At 53.8% G+C, this 20,966-nt stretch overlaps 2 protein-coding genes across 2 annotated transcripts in view; both read left to right on the top strand.

Annotated features, from left to right (window-relative positions):
* LOC107117837 (hormone-sensitive lipase-like) overlaps positions 1-13,616 on the top strand; it is a gene marked incomplete at its 5' end in the record, with an annotated part of 24,066 nt that extends 10,450 nt beyond the window's left edge. Inside the window, 3 exons of the mRNA XM_015420001.1 lie at positions 5,244-5,726; positions 12,411-12,514; positions 13,421-13,616. Coding sequence (XP_015275487.1) covers positions 5,244-5,726; positions 12,411-12,514; positions 13,421-13,616 — 783 coding nt within the window. The remainder of the gene's footprint in view (positions 1-5,243; positions 5,727-12,410; positions 12,515-13,420) is intronic.
* Positions 13,617-13,784: 168 nt separating this feature from the next.
* On the top strand, positions 13,785-19,796 carry LOC107117838 (zinc finger and BTB domain-containing protein 26-like). Its single transcript, XM_015420002.1, has 2 exons — positions 13,785-13,952; positions 18,090-19,796. The coding sequence occupies exon 2, from the start codon at positions 18,101-18,103 to the stop codon at positions 19,283-19,285; it is 1,185 nt and encodes a 394-aa protein (XP_015275488.1). The 5' UTR covers positions 13,785-13,952; positions 18,090-18,100; the 3' UTR covers positions 19,286-19,796.
* Positions 19,797-20,966: the final 1,170 nt, after the last annotated feature.

Raw genomic sequence — 20,966 nt, 5'->3', positions numbered from 1 at the left:
AAGGATGGTTCCAGAGCAAACTATTTTATGCAGTAACCCAGTCGCTCGCTCACAACTTTTAGTGCCGGTAGCTCACAAAGTACAATTTTTGCTCACAAGGCTCCACAGCTTAAGAGATGCCGATGTTGGATCAGGCCAAAGGCCCATCCAGCCCAACACTCTGTATCACACAGTGGCCAGAAATACCAGGTGCCATCAGGAGGTCCACCAGTGGGGCCAGGACATTAGAAGCCCTCCCACTGTTGACCCCCCTCCCCAAGCACCAAGAAGACAGAGCATCCCTTGCCCCAGAGTCCCTATCTATACCTTGTGGCTAATAGCCACTGATGGACCTCTGCTCCAGATGCTTATCTAATTCCCTTTTGAAGCCGTCCATGCCTCCTGTGGCATGCCTCCTGTGGCAGTGATTAATTTACAGCTTAGGGGGAGCATTGGTCCGGACGGGTGGTAACTGCCCAGGAGAGAGATCTTGGCATCGTGGTAGATAACTCGCTGAAAATGTCGACCCAGGGTGTGGCGGCAGTTTTCAAAAGGCCAACGCTATGCTGGGTATTATTAGGAAGGGGATTGAAAACAGATCGGCCAGTACCATGCCCATGGATAAAGCTATGGTGCAGTCTCGTTTGGAATATTGTGTACAGTTCTGGTCGCCGCACCTCAAAGAAGATATTATAGCAATTGGAAACGGTACAGGAAAGGGCAACATAACACGACTAAGGGGATGTAACACTTTTTCTATGAAGAAAAGTTAAAGAGGTTGTCGAAAGCTTTCACGGCCAGAGTTCATTAGTTGTTGTAGATTTTCCGGGCTGTGTGGCTGTGGTCTTGGCATTGTCGGACCTGACGTGTCACCAGCAGCTGTGACTGGCATCCTCAGAGGTATAACACAGAAAGGTGGAGTGCTCTCTGTGTCAAGGTCTCCTCTGTGTCCTGTGTCTCCTTGACACAGAGGGCACTCCACCTTTCTGTGTTATCCCTCTGAGGATGCCAGTCACAGCTGCTGGTGAAACGTCAGGTCCTACAGTGCCAAGACCACAGCCACACAGCCTGGAAAATCTACAGCAGCTAAAGGTTAAAGAGGTTGGGGGGAGGGTTTAGTTTGGAGAAATGACGACTGAGGGGGTGACGTGACAGAGGTTTACAGAATTATGCATGATGGGACAGAGAAGACAGAGAAAGAAGTCCTTTTCTCCTTTCTCACAATACACAAACTTGTGGGTGCTGAATAAAATTAGTGAGCAGTAGGCTTAGGACAGATAGAAGGAAGTCCTTCTTCACCCAAAGAGTCATTAACGCCTGGAATTCACTGCCACAGGAAGTGGTGGCAGCTACAAACACAGACAGCGTCAAGAACGGGTGGGAGGAACATCTGGAGCAGAGGTCCATCGGTGGCTGTTAGCCACAAAGTCTAGATGGAACACTGCGTCTGGGGCAAGTGATGCTCTGTCTTCTTGGTGCTTGGGGGGCAAGAGAGGGAGGCCTTCTGGGGTTCTGGCCCCACCGGTAGACCTAATGATGGCCCCTGGGTTGTGGCCGCTGTGTGACAGAGAGTGTTGGACCGGATGGGCCATTGGCCTGATCCAGCATAGCTTCTCTTATGTTCTTAAGAGAAGGGGTCCATCAGTGGCTATTAGCCACGAAGAATAGATGGAGAACTCTGTCTGGGTCAGTGATGCTCTGTATTCTTGGTGCTTGGGGGGACAACAGAGGGAGGGCTTCTGGAGTTCTGGCCCCACTGGTGGACCTCCTGATGGCCCCTGGGTTTTGGCCAACATGGCTTCTCTTCTGTTCTTATGAAGCTGTGGGACTCAGGAAGAGCATAGGAATGGCTGGGCCGGGCCCGTTTAGCTCAGCATCCCATCTGCATAAAGCGGCCAATCGGATGCCTTGGGGAATGTTCATTGGCAGCAGATGATGGGGCGGGTTCCCTGGCTGACCAATCCAATGCTGGGGGTTCAGGTGACCGCGTATCTGCAGTCAGGGTATGTGTGTGTTTGCCTCTTGTGGCTCTGCTGCAAGGTTTATCGGTTGATTGAATTTATTGACGTTATCTCTAGTCTGCCTTTTTCACTGGGACCGAAGGCAGACGACACAGAGTGAGTTGATATAATGGACAGGAATGGGACATTCCATAAGCAATGCGACAGGATTAGGGCTGTGGGACACGACCCAACGACCCATTCAAGCATGCAGAAATTACATAGAAGGATCCTAGTCTCCAGGCATGCTGGGGCTGGGGCTGAGTGGAGAAGCATCCCAGGTTCCATCTCTGTCATCTCCAGTTAAAAGGACGAGGAAGGAGGTGATGGGAAAGACCTCTGCCTGAGACCCTGGAGACCCATGAAGTGGGGCTGTAGCTCAGGGGAAGAGCCTCTGCTTGGCACGCAGAAGGTCCCAGGTTCGATCCCCGGCATCTCCAGTTGAAAGGACCAGGCAGGAGGTGATGGGAAAGACCTCCACCTGAGACCCTGGAGAGCCATGAAGGGGGACTGTAGCTCAGTGGCAGAGCCTCTGCTTGGCACGCAGAAGGTCCCAGGTTCGATCCCCGGCATCTCCAGTTGAAAGGACCAGGCAGGAGGTGATGGGAAAGACCTCCACCTGAGACCCTGGAGAGCCATGAAGGGGGACTGTAGCTCAGTGGCAGAGCCTCTGCTTCGCATGCATGTTCAATCCCCGATTCAATTGCCTGAGACCCTGGAGAACCATGATGAAATGGGGCTCTGTGGTAGAGCCTCTGCTTGGCATGCAGAAGGTCCCAGGTTCAATCCCTGGCATCTCCAGTTAAAAGGACCAGGCAGGAGGTGATGGGAAAGACCTCCGCCTGAGACCCTGGAGAGCCGCTGCCAGTCTGAGTAGCCAATACTGACCTTGATGGACGGTCCAGTGGTCTGGTTCAGTATAAGGCAGCTTCAGGACCTCACTGGGGTATTCCACTGGCTTTTCCTGCCCTTTTGTGCAATTTGCTATCCTGTGGCAGCGAGTTCCGCAGGCTGATTTCTGAACCAGTGGTCTGGTTCAGTATAAGGCAGCTTCAGAACCTCACTGGGATATTCCACTGGCTTTCCCTGCCCGTCTCTTATCCGTTTTAAAGTATTTGTGCAATTTGCCATCCTGTGGCAGCGAGTTCCGCAGGCTGATTTCTGAAACCGTTCTTCCATTTTTGTCTCGTCTGCTGCTTAGCAGTTCAAATGTTATGACTGTGAGCTTCCCCCCCCATGCCCCCACCACCACCATGTTCCCTCTTTCCTTCTACCACTCATGGTTTTATTGCTAAGAAACCCGCTAAGCTTTTTGCCACAGAATCCCTGCTGGTTACAGAAAGTAGCTGAATATACTCTTAAGCGGTCTGGTCTGTCGACACAAACCTCCTTCAGAAACGATATGCTCCCTCAGTTCCCCTTTTTTGGTAACCTTGCACCGGATACCGTGCTAACTTTAATAACGTTCAGAACCTGCCAGCCTGGTTTTCGCGAGCAGCGGAGTTGTCCGAAAAAATTCCGAGTAAGAATGTGGACCTCAGAATATTGCATAGATGCTGCAAATTCCACAACATCCAAAGCAAACAGAAGCTGCCAATATTTGGGGTGGTGGTGAATAAAACAATGGAAGAATCCGCAGTCGGACAAGCACACATTTCCAGAGGGCAGCTGGAACAGAACAACGTTTTCATTGTCCAGCGGAATATCAACAGAAAGGACACTGGAACAAGGGTTTGGGTGCCGGCGTGGATCAGAACTGCAGATTAGTTCTGTAAATCTGTACGTTCTGTTGTCCAGTTTGGTGTAGCGGTTAAGTGTGCGTACTCTAATCTGGGAGAACTGGGTTTGATTGCCCACTCCTCCACTTGCAGCTGCTGGATGACCTTGGGTCAGTCACAAGTTCTCTCAGAGCTGTTCTCTCAGGAGCAGCCCTTAAAAGAGCTCTCTCAGCCCCACCGACCTCACAGGGTGTCTGTTGTGAGGAGGGGAAGGGAAAGGAGATTGTAAGCTGCTCTGAGACTCCGAATGAAGGGCGGGGGGTATAAATCCAATCTCCTTCTCCTCCTCTTCTTCTTCCGTCTTAAACATGGGGGAGGGTTGCCTCTTTGGAGTTTCATTTTATTTTGTATCCTGCCCTCGCCACAAGCAGTCTCGGGGCGGGTTCCATCAATATGAATACAATTTACAGTCACCATCAAAACCGTATTTAAAACAAGAAGTTAAAACAGTGGGAACCGAATGGCCCTCAGGGTAGAAAGTTGGCCGCTGGCTTTTTAAAAACAGTTTTGCAGGTAAGATGAAATCTGGTGCCCGAAGACAGCTTTAAAGGGGGGGGGTGAGGCAGCTGCGGGGAAGGATAGGTGTTTCCTAGCCACGAGAGCGAAAAGGAACCTTTCTGTTCAGAAAAATGAGTTTCCCTCATGCTTTCCGGAAGTCTGCGAGTGAGGCACGTGGCCGGTGGGCGCTGGAAATGGGGTCGGGGGAATAAGACGGGTCGTCTTGGCCCGATCAGGTAGCATCCCTGCTAGGTTTAGCGTCAGAGAAGAAGCAGAGATTGGATTTATACCCTGCCCTTCACTCAGAGTCTCAGAGCGGCTTACAATCTCCTTCCCCTTCCCCTCACCTCCCCTCAACAGACACCCTGTGAGGTAGGTGAAGAAGAAGAAGAAGAGGAGATTGGATTTATATCCCGCCCTTCACTACCCAAAGGTGTCTCAGAGCGGCTTACAAACTCCTCTTCCTTCCCCTCCCCACAACAGACACCCTGTGAGGTAGGTGGGGCTGAGAGAGTTCTTGACAGAAACTGCTCTTTTTCAAGAACAGCTCCTATCAGAACTACGGCTTGCCCAAGGTCATCCAGCCAGGTGCAAGTGGAGGAGTGGGGAATCAGACCCGGTTCTCCAAAATTAGAGTCCGCGCACTTAACCACGACACCAAACTGGCCAAGAGAGCTCTTTCGAGGACTGCTCTTGAGAGACCAGCTCCGAGAGAACTTGTGACTGACCCAAGGTCACACCAGCAGCTGCGTGGGGAGGAGTGGGGGAATCAAACCCGGTTCTCCCAAATTAGAGTCTGCTGCTCCTAACCACTACACCAAACTGGCAGTCTTGTAGTCAGAAACTGATGCGTAGGTAGTCAGACGGTGTCCTTAGCAGGAGGCAGGGGCATCGGTACTTAAAGCTGGTTGGGCTCCGGCCGCTCGAGCCTTCCCGGGTAGCCGGCAGTGCCCCGAATGACACCCCCTCTTTCCCCGCTTCTCCCTAGGCTTGCGCCCTGGACCCCGTGCTGGACGACTCGGTGATGTTCGCCCGGCGGCTGCGGGCCCTGGGGAAGCCAGTCACCCTCCGGGTGGTGCACGACCTGCCCCACGGCTTCCTCAGCCTGTCGCAGCTCTGTCGCGAGACCCGCCAGGCCTCCACCCTCTGCACGGAGCTGATCCGCAAGATCCTGTGCCCCCAGGAAGAGGCGGCGCCGCTGCAGCCATGCGCCGCCGCCTCCCTCCGCAAGCATCGCAAGCTGGAGAGGACCTGCCACGCCGGGGCCGCCCAAGATAACAGCACCCAAAGCAGACTGGAGGGGCAAGGCGGGCCCCTCGGAGGAAGCACAGGCCCCGCGGCCAAAGCCACTCCCGGCGCCCAGGGCCCCCCGGCCGGGGGCGGCTCCGCAGCGGGCCAGTCGAGCGGGCCCGCCCCCCCCTCCGATCCTGAACTCGCCACCGGCCAAGATACCAGCTCTTCGGGAGGCGCGGTGGGGCGGGGGGGGGGGGGCCGCGCCCCCCCCGCCCCTTGCCGGGGCTCTCCCCCAGCGTCAGTGTGCATTGTGGGCGGTCGCCCAACATTATCACACACCCCCCCCCCGCTGGACTGCCGTTTTATACCTGTGGGGCTTTTTATTAAAAAAAACAACTGCTCCTGCGTTGGACTTTACAGCCCCCCGTCCCCTCCTGGTCTTCGTGGGCCCTTCCGGCCGTCCTCAGTCTCCTTCCTCTCAGCATCTCTCGACCCACACACACACCTTCTACCCGAGGACACTCCACTTCTCCAATGCACAACACTCCACGGTTATCCACGCACCCTTGAGAGGCGTGCCGCACCTGGAGATCACGTGGCCTTTCTGGGGGGGGGGGGAGTCCGTTCTTCCAGCACTGCCCGGGGGGGGGCATACCCTTAAACAGCACTGCATGTGCCCCCTCCCACTTCAACACCCCACCCATTACAGCCACTGCCCTGTCCCTTTCATGGACCCCAACTGCTACCTGTCAGTATTAACCCATTGCACTGTGTCCTTCGTCCACGGAATCTCTTTGCCTTTTGACGTCCTTGCTGCTATGTACCAAAGGGGGAGGGGGGGCGAGAGAGGTCGGGGGGCTCCCTCCCCTCCCACGAAGGGCTCTGATATCCCCTCTCCATTCGTCTCCCCGTGGCAGCGGGAGGGAGGCGCAAGTGGATTTTTAAAAAATAAAAAGCTGTTTGATTTTGAGAGAGGTGTCCCGTACTTGGGAGCAGGGGGCCGTCTTGTCGTCGTCCTTATTTTTATTTCTTCTGCTGATTTATCGTCTGCATTCATATCCCGCCCACCCCGCGGGCGGGCTCGGGGCGGGTGACATCGTCAGACACAGTTTCGGTTTAAAACGTTAAACATTAAAACACGGTAAAACGTTACAACCAGGGGGCATTTCGTAGAAAAAGAGGTGCAGGAGCTCATTAGCATAACTCATTAGCATAACTTATTTGCATAGGCCACACCCCCTGAGATCACCGGAAGTGTGTCAGAAGGCAACACCCACCGCTCAGGCTCCACTGGACTGTTTTGGATTACTTTTTGGATTGCTAAGCATGGGGGGGGGGGAACGTGCAGATCTGTCCTCGCAGAGGAGGGAGAGCTTGTACCTGAATAAAACGTGGTCTTTAAAGGTGCCACTGGACTGTTTTGGACCAGGGGGCCGGCTCTGCAACTTACCTGGCTGCTTCTTGCTCTAACTGAGGGCTGCTGGGAGCAGGGGGTGGGGCTTGTTGCTTGTGCCCGCCCCCTGGGTTCTTTACTGCCGGAGCTTCACTCCGGTGTGCTCCTGCAGAAAATGACCCCTGGTTACAACAATTACAATGGGTGCAGCTTGGAACAGTGTCAGTTGGCTATAAAGTTCTGGCCTGGTGGTACGATGAGTCGAAGGCCAGTTGTTGGCGGTCAGTAGACAGGTGACAGGTGGGAGACAGCAACCTCAGGGAGGCCATAGATGGGCGCCCGCCACCTCAACCAAAGGCCTGCTGCCTCAGCCAAAGGCCTAGCGGAAGAGCTCCGTCTTGCAGGCCCTGCGGAAGAGCTCCGTCTTGCAGGCCCTGCGGAATTGAAGGAGATCCCGTAGGGCCCTGGTCTCAATAGGGAGCATGTTCCACCAGGCTGGGGCCAGGACAGAGAAGGCCCTGGCCCTGGTTGAGGCAAGACGGGCATCCTTCGTGCCAGGGACCACCAAGAGGTGTTGATCTTTCAAGCGTAACGCTCTTCTAGGCGTATATGGGAAGAGGCAGTCCCTTACCTATGTCGGTCCCAGGCCGTATGAGCAAACATGTGTCGGCCTCGACAGGCGTTGCTCCCGATGCAAAATAACCCTCCCCCCCCCCCCCACCCACGGCAATCCTTGCAGGTAGAGTACCAGCTCCAGGCTGGGAAATACCAGGAGATTTTGAGGGAGGAGTCTGAGGAGGGCGGGGTTTGGGAAGGCAATGGGATAGAATGCCACAGAGTCCACCCTCCAAAGCAGCCATTTTTCTCCAATGGAACTGATCTCTGCTACATGGAGATCAGTTGTAACCAACGTTCCCTCTAAGCTGTGGAGTCTTGTGAACAAAAATTCTACAGCCAGTTTGGCGTAGTGGTTAAGTGTGCGGACTCTAATCTGGGAGAACCGGGTTTGATTCCCCACTCCTCCACTTGCACCTGCTGGATGACCTTGGGCAAGCCACAGTTCTGTCAGAGGTGTTCTTGAAAAAGAGCAGTTTCTGTCAGAGCTCTCTCAGCCCCACCTACCTCACAGAGCGTCTGTTGTGGGGAGGGGAAGGGAAAGGAGTTTGTCAGCCGCTCTGAGACTCCTTTGGGGAATGAAGGGCGGGGTGTAAATCCAATCTCTTCTCTTTTTCTTATACACATACAGATGGGCCTAAAAGTGTGTGTAGGGGAATCATATTTGTAAAGGCTTTCTGGTGAGTCGCCTGGAGGGGATTTTTAGTCACCCTAGGCGAGCAGGCTTAATGACTGCTGGATAATAAAGGAAGTGCCAGTAACCCTCTTCTCCACATCAGGTAGGGATCTTTCCTAGACCTGCTATAAGTGAGACCCTGGTACATGAAGGCGGCAGATATTGAAGCTGGGTGCAAAAAAGCATGGTGCCAGATTGCAACCCAAGAAATGGTGTCACCGACACGCTTCCTTTGCGTCCTTCCAAATGTTGCCTTTGACTGTGTGGATCACAACAAACTATGGCAGGTCCTTAACGAGATGGGAGTACCAGACCACCTCACATGTCTCGGAAAGATGCCTGGCTTTAAAGTTTGATGCGAACGTATCAAGCAAGCTAGTACTGTGAAAGGGTCATTATGGCTCCTGATTCTGCCACTTTCTCCAGATACTTGGTGACATATCTCTGCAGGTCTGCTATTGGTTCACTGACTTCAGCCTTTGAGAAGTTCCTGGTGGTGATGCACTGTGCTAAAACTGATGCTGCTTTTGGAAGAGCAGTTCTTCAGAGCCTGTTTCTTCAAGACGACCTGCAGATAACATCAGGTACATGGCTCCCTAGTCATCAAATCACCGCAGACTGTGACTGCAGCCATGAAATTAAAAGACGCCTGCTCCTTGGGAGGAAAGCGATGGCGAACCTAAACAGCATGATAAAAAGTAGAGACATCACCCTGCCAACAAAAGTCCGCATGGTCAAAGCAATGGTATTCCCAGTAGTCATGTATGGCTGCGAGAGTTGGACTATAAGGAAGGCCGAGCGCCGAAGAATAGATTCTTTTGAACTATGGTGCTGGAGGAGACTCTTGAGAGTCCCTTGGACTGCAAGAAGAACAAATCAGTCAATCCTCAAAGAAATCAACCCTGACTGTTCCCTGGAAGGCCAGATAATGAAACTGAAGCTCAAATACTTTGGCCACCAAATGAGAAGGGAGCACTCACTGGAGAAGACCCTGATGCTGGGAAAGATTGAAGGTCAAAGAAGACGGGGACGGCAAAGGATGAGATGGTTAGACAGTGTCATCGATGCAACGAACATGAAATTGAGCCAATTTCAGAGGACGGTGGAAGACAGGAAGGCCTGGCGTGATCTGGTCCATGGGGTCGCAAAGAGTCGGACTCGACTGTGCGACTGAACAACAAACAACAAGAAATGTTGCTTTAGCTGGGAGATGGGGCAATGTTTGTCTTTGGCTGCCACTGCAGGGATGGGAAGGGAGGGGGCGAAAGGCCAGGCACTGCGTTTGGGATTCCCCAGGGGAAATGACGTGACAGAGCCTTTCGGGGAAGGAGGCATTTCACAAGTCGGAACTGCCCTGCACGAGGTCCCAGCCCTGGAGCACATGAAGGTGCGTGGTGCCTCGTGGGTCCCTTGTTTATCGACAGCCCATTGCTGCCGCTGCCGGACAATTAATTCATGCTTTTGGGTTCTCAGAATGCAAATATCCCCGTGGGGTAGCCATTGGCCTCTCCTAACAATGGGATTCCACGAAGAATTACGTCTGATCTGTGTACACTGGTGTTTTGCAAAAGAGAACAGCTTGCAAGGGTAGATGAGGAAGCGAGGCCCCAGTTTAGGAAGCGGTGTTCTGTGGGGGACCCCCATCTCAGCAGCTTCTGCAGGAAGCCACGGGGCACTTTTATTTTTATTTTTTTCAGATTTATAACCCACCCTCCCCACAAGTGGGCTCAGGCCGGATCACAGAGCCGCTCGGCAACACAATATATAAATACATCAATACAGTATAAATAAATTAATCATCAGATTAAAGCAGTTAAGAGCCATAATTTAAAGCGGATTGCACTGTTTGTTTGTACCCACAATCTCCAGAGCTGGCGTCGCTAGGTCACTGAGGTCTACCTGATCTGGGCTCACCGTGGCCTGAGCCAGTCTTGTGTAAGTCAGAATGCTTTGAGTGTTCCCAGGTGGGCTTGCTCTGGTTCTACTCGGCCCCAAGGACACCAAATTAGCTGCGACCAGGGCCAGGGCTTTTTCAGTGGCGGCTCCTACCTGGTGGAATGAGCTCCCGGGGGAGATCCGGGCCCTGCGGGACCTTATGCAGTTCTGCAGGGCCTGCAAGACGGAGCTCTTCCGCCAGGCCTTTGAATAGGAGCCGCTGCCCCACTATACCATCACCGGCAGGATATCTTAAAGGATGCACCGACGCGGCCCTGAGGGAGAACCTGGAAAATGTAAAGAAGATCTGTTAAGCCGTCTCCATTGGGCACAAATACCATGGGAAGTAGCACCTGGAACTGTGTTGATTCCATCTTGGATTTACGACACCAGTAATTGGATTGAGCATCGTTGTTTTCAGCGTTGGATGTTTTTATTGTGTATTACATGTTTTAACTATGGCACGGCTAACTACCCGCCCTTGTTAGCCGCCCTGAGCCCATTGGGGAGGGCGGGATATAAACGCGAAAAATAAATAAATAAAAATAAAAAATACCCGTGAGACTGAGCAGGTGACCGGGAAGGCAGCAAGAAAGAAGAGAGAGCCCCCGGGGCCTGGCTTGGAGTGGCCCCACATTTGGGACTGAGAGCGCCCTCTAGAGGAAGACGAAGGCTCAGGCGGGTCCGACTGACCCAGAAAGGCTGGGCCCTTCCAAGGGCGATCGGGGAACGGAAGAGGGCGTCTCTGCGCAGGGTGGATCTCAGGGAAGGCCACCGAAGGGCAGGGGTCATTTCGTAGAAAGAGGGGTGCAGGAGCTCATTAGCATAACTCATTAGCATAACTTATTTGCATATTCCACACACCCTGACATCACCGGAAGTGTGTCAGAAGGCAACACCCACCACTCAGGCTCCACTGGACTGTTTTGGATGGCTAGCTATTGGGGGGGGGGGCGTGCAGATCTGTCCTCGCAGAGGAGGGAGAGCTCGTACCTGAATAAAACTTGGTCTTAAAGGTAACGTTCCGCTGGCTTGTTTTGTGCCGGGGGGGGGGGCTCTGCAACGTACCTGGCTGCTTCTTGCTCTGACACTGGGCTGCTGGGAGCAGGGGGCGGGGCTTGTTGCATGTGCCCGCCCCCTGGGCTCTTAACTGCCGGAGCTCCGCTCCTGTGCGCTCCTGCAGGAAATGACTCCTGCCGAAGGGCACGGGTGGATCAGCCATTACGGACACCAGGGTTGCCGGGTTCCCCCCTGGCCACCAGCAGGGGATGGGGCTGGCAGCAATGCTCCCTCTAAGCTGTGGAGTCTTGTGAGCAAAACGTCTCCATTGTGAGCAACTGGCACTGAAGTTGTGAGCGAGCGATTTGGCTGCGGCGTACATTCATTTGCTCCGGAGCCCTCCTTCCTGAGCTAAAAGAAAAAAAATCTGTGAGCTAGAGGCTAAAAAACGGTGAGCTCGCTCACACTCACTCAGCTTAGAGGGAACACTGGGTGAAAGGAGTAAGGTTGCCAGATCCAGGTTGGGAAACTCCTGGAAATTTGGGGATGGAGCCGCCTGGGGTGGACGGGGACCCCAGTGGGGCGCAACGCCAGAGAGCCCACCCTCCAAAGCACCCATTTTCTCCAGGGGAGCTGATCTCCGCAGTCTGGAGGTGAGCTGTAATTCCGGGGGGATGCCCAGGTCCCACCTGGAGGTTGGCATCCCCACCTCTTTCTTCCCCGGGGGCCAGACCAGCTCAGTGAAAGAAGTGCTGCGCCCACCCCAATCCTGCCTGGCCAGGGGAGGCGGCACCCTTCCTCTTATTCAACCGATGATGACCTCGTCGCCAGGAACTGCCCTGGGAAGGGGCCCCAAGCTGGACTGACCACATGCCGAGGAAACTGGGCCAGCCGCTGTAGAAGTCTGCACATCATCCTCGGCTTCCACGACCCCCAGGGTCTCAGAACGAGGCGGCAAACCGTGACTCTTCCTCCAATCGGCATAACCATCTGAAAGGCACACTGGCGAGCGACGTCCACAAGCGAAGCATACTTGCGTCTTAGCAAAGGCAGAAACAGACTGATGAGTGGACCGATCACGACACCTCCAGGCTTACACGACAGACAGAATCTCTGCCCAAGTGCCCACCTCCTGTATTTCCACAAATAAGGGCGGGTTGTGCCATCCTCTCCAATGGGCCGTGTTAGACCTGATCAGGACTAGCCCATCGAAACTTTAAACGTGCACCTTGTAGGTATGTAGGACAGGAATCCTGTACTGGTGGGATTAGCCCAGGGGTCCCCGGCCTTTTTTGAGCCTGCAGGCACATCTGGAATTCTGGCGCGGCGTGGTGGACGCTGCAACAAAACGGCTGCCGCGGGAGGCACAGGTTAGCTTCAGTGATGCGGTGCAGATCCTCGCGTTGTGGTTGGACTTCTACCTTGTCCAGGCACACTGCAAGAAGGGGCAAAGAACACCCCCCACACAGGGGTCGTTTCGTAGAAAAAGAGCTAGGGGAACTCATTAGCATATCGGTGGACCTGCAAGGCCGGTGGGAGTGCAAGGAAGCCCCACAAAGGCCCTCCCTGGCCCCAGGCAGGCAGGGATGGGGAGAGGCGGGGAGGAAGCAACTTACCCTCCCTCTTCTCCTGCCTCCTCCTGGCTGAAAGAGGGCCGGAAGCGGGGCAGCCGGAAGCAGGGGGCGGGGCTTCGTCATGTGCCCCGCCCCCCGTACCTCACCCGGGGGAACTGCGATCCCCCCGCGATCCCCCCCAAAATGACCTCTGCCCCCACACACTGATTGCCAAGGGCCATTGAAGAGGGAATTGTCCCTGTTGGATTTCTACCTTGTCTAGGCACAGGGTGGGGTGGGGGGCAAAGTACACCCCTCACAGCTGGCTGTAAATGGCCATTGACAGAAGGAGATGTCCCTGTTGGATTTCTGCCTTGTCTAGGCACAGGGCGGGGGGGGGAGGGGAGAACACCCCCACGCTGGTTGCAAAGGGCCAGTTTGGCGTAGTGGTTAAGTGTGCGGACTCTAATCTGGGAGAACCGGGTTTGATTCCCCACTCCTCCACTTGCAGCTGCTGGTGTGACCTTGGGTCAGTCACAAGCTCTGGCACAGCTGTCCTTGAAAAAGAGCCATTTCTGCCAGAGCTCTCTCAGCCCCACCGACCTCACAGGGTGTCTGTTGTGGGGAGCGGAAGGGAAAGGAGCTTGTAAGCCGCTCTGAGACACCTTTGGGTAGTGAAGGGCGGGGTATAAATCCAATCTCCTCCTCCTCCTCCTCCATTGAAAGGGGAGTTGTGCCTGTTGGATTTCTGTCTTGTCCAGGCACAGGGCAGGCGGGGAGGGCAAAGAATACCCCTCCAAGCTGGCTGCAAAAGGGCCATTGACAGGGGAGAGCCTGGAAAGAAGGCAAATGGCGCCGGGCTGTGTGGAGACTCCAGACACGGGGTGGCTGCCTTCCCAGGAGCCAGGGAAGTTCGGGTGTGGGACCAGAGGTCCAGAGGGGGCCGACGTCACCTGAAGAAGGCGAGCCACGGGTGGGATTCTTTCCCGGCGGAGGGATACCGTCTCTTGGCGCGACCCTTCACTTCCCCCTCGCAGTCCCCCCCTCCCACTGCGCCCCAGCGGCGGGTCGCTTGGCGGAGCAATCCCTGCCCTTGCCCGCCCGGGGGAAGAAGTCCCGGGCCCACTGAGAGGCGGATTCCAAGATGGCGGCGCAGTCGCGGTGCCGCCGTGAGGCACCTTAACGGACTCGCCGGCGCGCGTATGGACGGCGTGACCGCCTCGGAAGCTTTCTTTTAACAAAAAAGGCAACGGCGTCCCCGAAGAACGGGACCGACGAAGCGACTCATTTCGGGTGAGTGGTTCAAAAGCGCGCCGCTCACGTAACTTACGCTGTGGGTGTGAACGGAGAGGCGTACGCGTTGGGGGCGGAGCGTAGCGGCTGTTGGTGAATAGCCCTCGAGGCCCGAGGGAGCCGCGTAAGTTGAGTAGTGGGAAGGTCTCCGAGCGGCCTCTAGGGGTCGCTGCGGGAGCGGCCTGGACGGTCGGAAGCTGCGCAAGCAGCGTAATAGGAGAGGACAAGGTCTCGAGCGTAAAGTGCGTAAGGGGGGGGAGCGGGAAACGAGGTGCGCTAAGGGCGTAGAACGTTTCTGGGAATACTCGTAAGGAAGCACGTGGGAATGAAGTTTAGCTCTTCCGCGCTTTTTCGCAGAGACTTCCCTGGGTTTTAAGGATTTTAAGCCAACTTTCCATAAACAGCAGACGCAAAATAAGCTAAGCGTTTCCGGCATACGGTCTTATCCACCACCACCACCCGGCCATGAAAACAAAACAATTCCATTGATCGGGGAACGAAACTCAATAAGCTAAGATGTATAAACCAGTGTTTGCCTGTTTTCCCGCATATAGCTGGTGAAACCTCATTTGGCCAGAGAAAACCACATTCCTCTCTATTTGTCTGTCTTTGTGTATTTAGGGTTGTAATGCTGAGTTGATTTCCAGTGCAATCATATCAGAAGTTAAGAACATAAGACCATAACAGAAGGCCTGTTGGATCAGGCCAGTGGCCCATCCAGTCCAAAGTTCTGTGTCACACAGTGGCCAAAAGCCAGATGCCATCAGGAGGTCCGCCAGCAGGGCCAGGACTCCAGAAGCCCTCCCACTGTTGCCCCCCAAGCACCAAAGATACAGAACATCACTGCCCCAGACAAAGTGTTCCCTTTATACCTTGTGGTCAATGGTCCCTCTACGCTGTGGAGTCTTGTGAGCAAAAATTCTACTCTGTGAGCTCCTGGCATTAAAGTTGTGAGCGAGCAATTTGGCTACTGCATAAATTAGTATGCTCTGGAGCCCTCCTTCCTGAGCGCAGACAAAAATGTGTGAGCCGGAGGATAAAAAACTGTGAGCTAGCTCACACTGACTCAGTTTAGAGGGAACACTGCGTTGTGGCTAATAGCCACTGATGGACCTCTGCTCCATAGGTTTCTCCAATCCCCTGTTGAAGCTGTATATGCTGTTAGCTGCTAGGGTTGCCAAATCAAAATGTGCCAGGAGCGGGGGGCTCCCGGCTGACGTCCAACTCGTGCGCGCGCGCACCGCGTGTACGTCACCCGGAAGTGAATTCACATGCTGGGGGTGGGGTGACGCCATTTGAGGGGAAAACAAAGGTTGTTTTCCCCTCAAATGGCATCGCCCCGCCCCCAGCATGCGACGTCACTTCCGGGTGACGCACATGCGGGGGTGGGGTTTCCCCCGGGCCCCGATTCCGCGGGAGTGGGAATCGGGGCTCGAAACCAGGGGGAATTCCGCCCCCCGGGGGGATTTGGTACTGTTAGCTGCCACCACTTCATGCGGCAGATACTCCAGTTCAGGGGTGGCCAAAATTGCTCAACGTAAGAGCCACATCGAATAAATGTCAGATGTCTGAGAGCCGCAAGACATGAACAGATATCACAGACATGTTTTTCTTTTAAAAATATGCAAATTCGCTCTTTATTAACATCCCGGCGGCGCCAGGGAACGGGCCTCTGGGGCAGGGGTTTCCCTGCCCCCCGGGGGGACTTGGGATCCCTATAAATGTCAGATGTCTGAGAGCCGCAAAACATGAACAGATATCACAGACACTTTTTTCTTTAAAAATATGCAAATTCGCTTTTTATTAACGTTCAATGAGTCTGCCAAAAATAAAAGCAAGAAGGGATAAAAAGAGATATTGATGATATTTATTTGTCCAATGATATTTATTTGTTTGCTAATGTCGGAGAGGGAGAAGGGAGGCAGGGAGGTGGAAAGAAAGAGAGAGAGAGAGAGAGAAACAAAGCAAACAGAAGGAGGAAGGAAGGAAAAGCATGGCTCCCCTTCGCTTCCCCAGCTGCCTTGCCGGGAGCCACACAACCTATATGTGAAAGAGCCACATGTGGCTCCCGAGCCACAGTTTGGCCACCCCTGCTCCAGTCTAAGCCCATTACTCCCAATTTAAATTTGTTGGGCTCTGAGTGGGCTCTGCCATAGGACTGCTGTGCTAATCGATTAAGAAGGTTATCTCAGATTAATCTGGTAGCAGAGGTTTTTAGTGGTGTCCCCCCCCCCCCAAAGTAAGCATACTTACAAGAACGGCAAAAGAAGCACTTCTTCCCAGGGTTGCCAGCCTCCAGGTGGGGCCTGGAGATCTCCCAGAACCACAGACTTGGAGGAAGTGACTGTTTTGGAGGGTGAGGTCCAGTGTTCCCTCTAAGCTGAGTTAGTGTGAGCTAGCTCACAGTTTGTTAGCCTCCGGCTCACACATTTTTGTCTCAGCTCAGGGAGGATGGCTCCAGAGCAAACTTATGCAGTAGCCAAATCGCTTGTTCACAACTTTAATGCCAGTAGCTCACAAAGTAGAATTCTTGCTCACAAGATTCCACAGCTTAGAGGGAACATTGAGGTCTGTGGCATTGTAGCCCAATGAGGTCTCTCCCCGAATACTACCCTCCCAAGGCTCCGCTCCCAGATCACCAGGAATTTCCCAACCCCGAGTTGGCAACTCGACAGATCTTCAGTGAAACAGAGAAGAAAGAAAATAACCATGGCGATCCACAGCCGTATCCCAAAACGAAAGTCATATAATACTTTTTATTAAGTATCTGCGGGACCGCCTCCTCCGTTACACCCCCGGGAGAGCATCACACTCCTCACAGAACGACTTACTGGTGATCCCTGGCCCCAGAGGGATCTGGCCGTCCTTCACCCAACCTGGTGGAACTCTCTGCCAAACAACATCAGGGCCCCGCGGGATCTTACGCAATTCTGCGGGGCCCGTAAGGCAGAGATGTTCCGCCAGGCATTCAGTTGAGGACAGCGATGGTTAAACATCATGGCTGGCACCCTACTCCTTATGGAGTTTACTCCCCTGTACAGGTGAAGCACCCACCGCTTCGATATATGGGGAGGAGCTACATAGCTTTTGCCTCTTGTTTTAATTATTGTATGCTGTTGGGCTTGGTTTTTAATCTCTTGTTATGTTTTTAGAACTCTGTAAATCGCCTAGAGCCCTACAACTGTGGGGGCGGGCGATCAATCAATGGAAATAAATAATAAATATTAAGACCAAACAAAAGAACAAACCCAGTGTACAAGCTTTGAAGCTCGTTAGAACTCATCATCTGGACATTTAAAAACAATAACAACAACACGAAAGGATGCTTTGTTCAGTACCATCGCGGTCCAAGCTTTATTTAAACCTGACTTCATGGTTGGCTTTATCTTAGCTTTAAGGTAGTAACTGTCGCCAGTCTGGCTGGAGCTACCAAGTCTGACAGAATAATATCATATTTGAGGAATGCCTAGAAGGTTTCCCAGAACAGTTGTCATTAACAGATGGGGGGCAGTCTGTAGGTCTGCAAGAAGAGGTCAGCTGAATCGACAGTGACTCTCCTTGGCACATCGCATCGACTCTAAGCCTTTGCAAAATACGTATTTTTTTTAATGAAAAAGACAGAAATGTCAACACTTCATAAAAACAAGTCAAAATACCAACATAGTTTTGCAGATTAGTTGTTGTTGCCCAAAGCAAGTGATTTATAACAAGCCACAGTGTCACAAGCTTGTTGACATCAGAAAGAAAGCCTTTGATCCATCTCCTGTCGATGTGGCAATGTGAAATTCCTTTGGAAACTTCTGCCCACAGCTCTTTACTCTTGGGGCTTCCCATTTCTTGCAGTGTCAGATGCCAGCGTTTCTGGACCAATGCTCCCCCTAAGCCAAAATTCTTGCTTTATGAACTACTGGCATGAAAGTTACGAGCGAGGGATTTGGCTGCTGCATAAACTGGTGTGCTCTGGAGCCCTCCTTCCTGAGCTAAGACGAAAATGTGTGAGCCAGAGGCTAAAAAACTGTGAGCTAGCTCACACTAACTCAGCTTAGAGGGAACACTAGTCTGGACTCCCTTTTGGTGTGTGGGGTGTAACCTGGAGCTTTCCTCCCTTCCCCGTCTTCTCACCCCCCACCCCTCCAGGTAGAGCAAAGATGGCCCCAGCCTGTGAGCAGCTGCAGTTCCGCTTCCCCGGTTACGGAGATGGGGTGCTGCGCCGCATGGACCAACTGCGGGAGCAGCGGCGCTTCTGTGACGTGACGGTGCAGGTGAACGAGCTGCGGGTTCCTGGCCACCGCGTGGTCTTTGCCGCCTGCTCCCCTTTCCTGCGGGACCAGTTCCTGCTCAACGACTCGGAAGAGGTGTCCGTCTCACTCTACCAGAGCCCCGAGATCGGGCGCCAGCTCCTCCTCTCCTGCTACACGGGATGCCTCGAGGTGCCCGTCAAGGAGCTCGTCAACTACCTGACAGCCGCCTCCTTCTTGCAGATGGGCCACGTGGTGGAGTGCTGCGCCCAGGCCCTGTCCCACTACTTGGTCCCCAAGGCTGACGCCCTGCTGCGGGAGGAGGAAGAGGAGGGAAACTGCCTACGGCAGGACGGGGAGGAGGAGGAAGAGGAGAAGTATTGCCCTCCTGCGTTCAAAGGGGAGGCGGACTCCGAGGAAGACAAAACAGAGGGACCCGCGTTCACCCCTCGCGGCTCCCGCAGCCCCTCCTCCCCAGGGATCTCGCTCTCCCTGATCAACTCAGCCGTGGAGATCACCCGCAACTACCTGCAGGGCTGCCTGGACGATGAGACGAGCGGCAAAGGCCTTCCTTTCCCGCCCACGGTCCGTGCACCCGGCTCCCAGTGGAGGCGCTACCCCCTACACTGTCACCGACGCAGCACGGCCGCAGCTTACAGGGACTGGAGGCCGGGGAGCGGGGCGGCAGGGTGGAAGGCGCCCGAACTGGAGCGCCCCTACCGTTGCCCGCGCTGCAACAGCGTCTTCCAGCAGCTGGGCCACTTCGTGAGCCACGTCCAAGAGCACAAGCTCTTCCTGTGCCTGCGCTGCGGCAAGGTCTTCTCGCAGAAGAGCAACCTGACGCGGCACATCCGGGTGCACACGGGCTTCAAGCCCTTCCAGTGCCCCGTCTGCCGCAAGTGCTTCACCCAGAACGCCACCCTGCAGGACCACCTCAACCTGCACAGCGGCCTCAAGCCCCACCGGTGCAACTACTGCGACATGCACTTCACCCACAAGCCGGGCCTGCGGCGCCACCTCAAGGAGATGCACGGCAAGAGCACCTTCGAGAACAGCCACGAAGAGATCGAAGAGGTCACCATTGACTTTGATTGACGGGAGGGAGGGGAGGGTGGCTGGAAACGGAGCAGCAGGCTCTTGGGGCGCGGGAGGCTGCAGGAAGGCAAAAAAGAGGCCACGGATTGAACCCGGTGGCACGGGGGTAGTTGGTGCCACGAGCATACTCATTCCTTTACTAGTTGGAAGGGAAGTGATGCGATCCAAGTGTTTCCTGGAAAGAGAGAGAGAGGGTGTGGACGGAACAGTTGCCTAGACAGGATAAGATACCTCAGTATACGTAGGGGACCAAGACTGTTGGCGAGGGGGATACCATGGCCTCTCTTGGAAATGATTCCACTGGAGAGTGCAGAAGGGGGCCTGTTGTGAGGCTGGGGGGAGACGGCTGCCTGAGGGGGGGGAAGGTTTCCAGTGCCTGCTGGGAAAGATCCGACCCCTGGTGCACGAGCCACTGGAAAGGAGCAAGAGTCCAGGAGCACCATAAAGACTAGCAAAATTCGTGGCAGGGTGTGAGCTTTCACAGCTCAGTTCTTAAGGCTCACGAAATCACCTCCCCCACCAGCAATTTGGTTAGTCTTTCAGGTGCTCCTGGACTCTTGCTCTCTTCTCCTGCTACAGGCAGACCAAACACGGCTACCCACCAAAGCTCCCTCTAAGCTGTGGAGTCCTGTGAGCAAAAAATTCCACTTTGTGAGCTACTGGCATTAAAGTTGTGAGTGAGCGATCTGGCTGCTGCATGAATTAGTTTGCTCTGGAGCCATCCTTCCTGAGCGAAGACAAAAATGTGTGAGCTGGAAGCTAAAAAACTGTGCGCTAGCTCACACTAACTCAGCTTAGAGGGAACACGGCTACCCACCTTGAAGCCATTGGAGAGTTCTGCTGCGCAGGACCTCTTGGAATATCGGAGAGCCTGGACGAATTCAGTCCCATACAGATTGTGTCAGAGAACTAGTCATGTACACTTGAAAAAAAAATAAATAGAATTTTTGGATATGGGTTTCCAAACTGATATTCTGGATTATTTTGGTCCCTGGTTGCATTTTTTTAAACCATTGACAGTTTTCAGGTGCGTTATTCCCTATCAGTAGAAAAGAACAGGAGTCCAGTAGGACCTTAGAGACTAATAAAATTTGTGGCAAGGTATAAGCTCCTCCCCTGCCACAAATTTTGTTAGTCTGTAAGGTGCTCCTGGACTCTTGCTCTTTTCTACTGTGCCAGACAGACCAACACGGCTACCCATTTTGATCTTTATTCCCTATGGAGGGCTCTTCTCAGGCGGGAGGCTGGAATGGCTGTTTTTGAATCAAACAGCATCACAATCACAGGGAACCAAGTACTGCCTGTCCTCAAGAGAACTGGATCAAGGAATCCAGTTCTATGGGCTCCTGGACCGAGGTGGTGTCAACTTGTCTCAGTTGTTTCCTGTGGGGAAAATAAAATCCTGTGCTTTCTCTAGGGCAAAGCAGCCAAGCACACAAAGCAACCACTGGCCGGAACCCAGTGCAGATGTAGATCAAAGAACAAGCCCAAAAGAACCAGTGTCAAACCGCAGAAGCCAGGGCCCACATGGCAAGCCCAGCAGAACCCACGTCATACCAGAGAACCCAAAGGGACACTGTTGCAAGCACAACCCAACATTTAGGATTTAAGAAAAACAGCCTTAGTTCCAGAATTTCTTTCTGCCCACTTTTTTCAGTATTCACTGATATTGTTCTTGATA

The sequence above is a fragment of the Gekko japonicus genome, unplaced genomic scaffold (assembly GCF_001447785.1).
Source record: "Gekko japonicus isolate JY-2015 unplaced genomic scaffold, Gekko_japonicus_V1.1 scaffold5466, whole genome shotgun sequence".
Classification (NCBI taxonomy): Eukaryota; Metazoa; Chordata; class Lepidosauria; order Squamata; family Gekkonidae; genus Gekko; species Gekko japonicus.
Note: the sequence above shows the minus strand (reverse complement) of the source record. Positions and strands in the feature narration are given on the sequence as shown.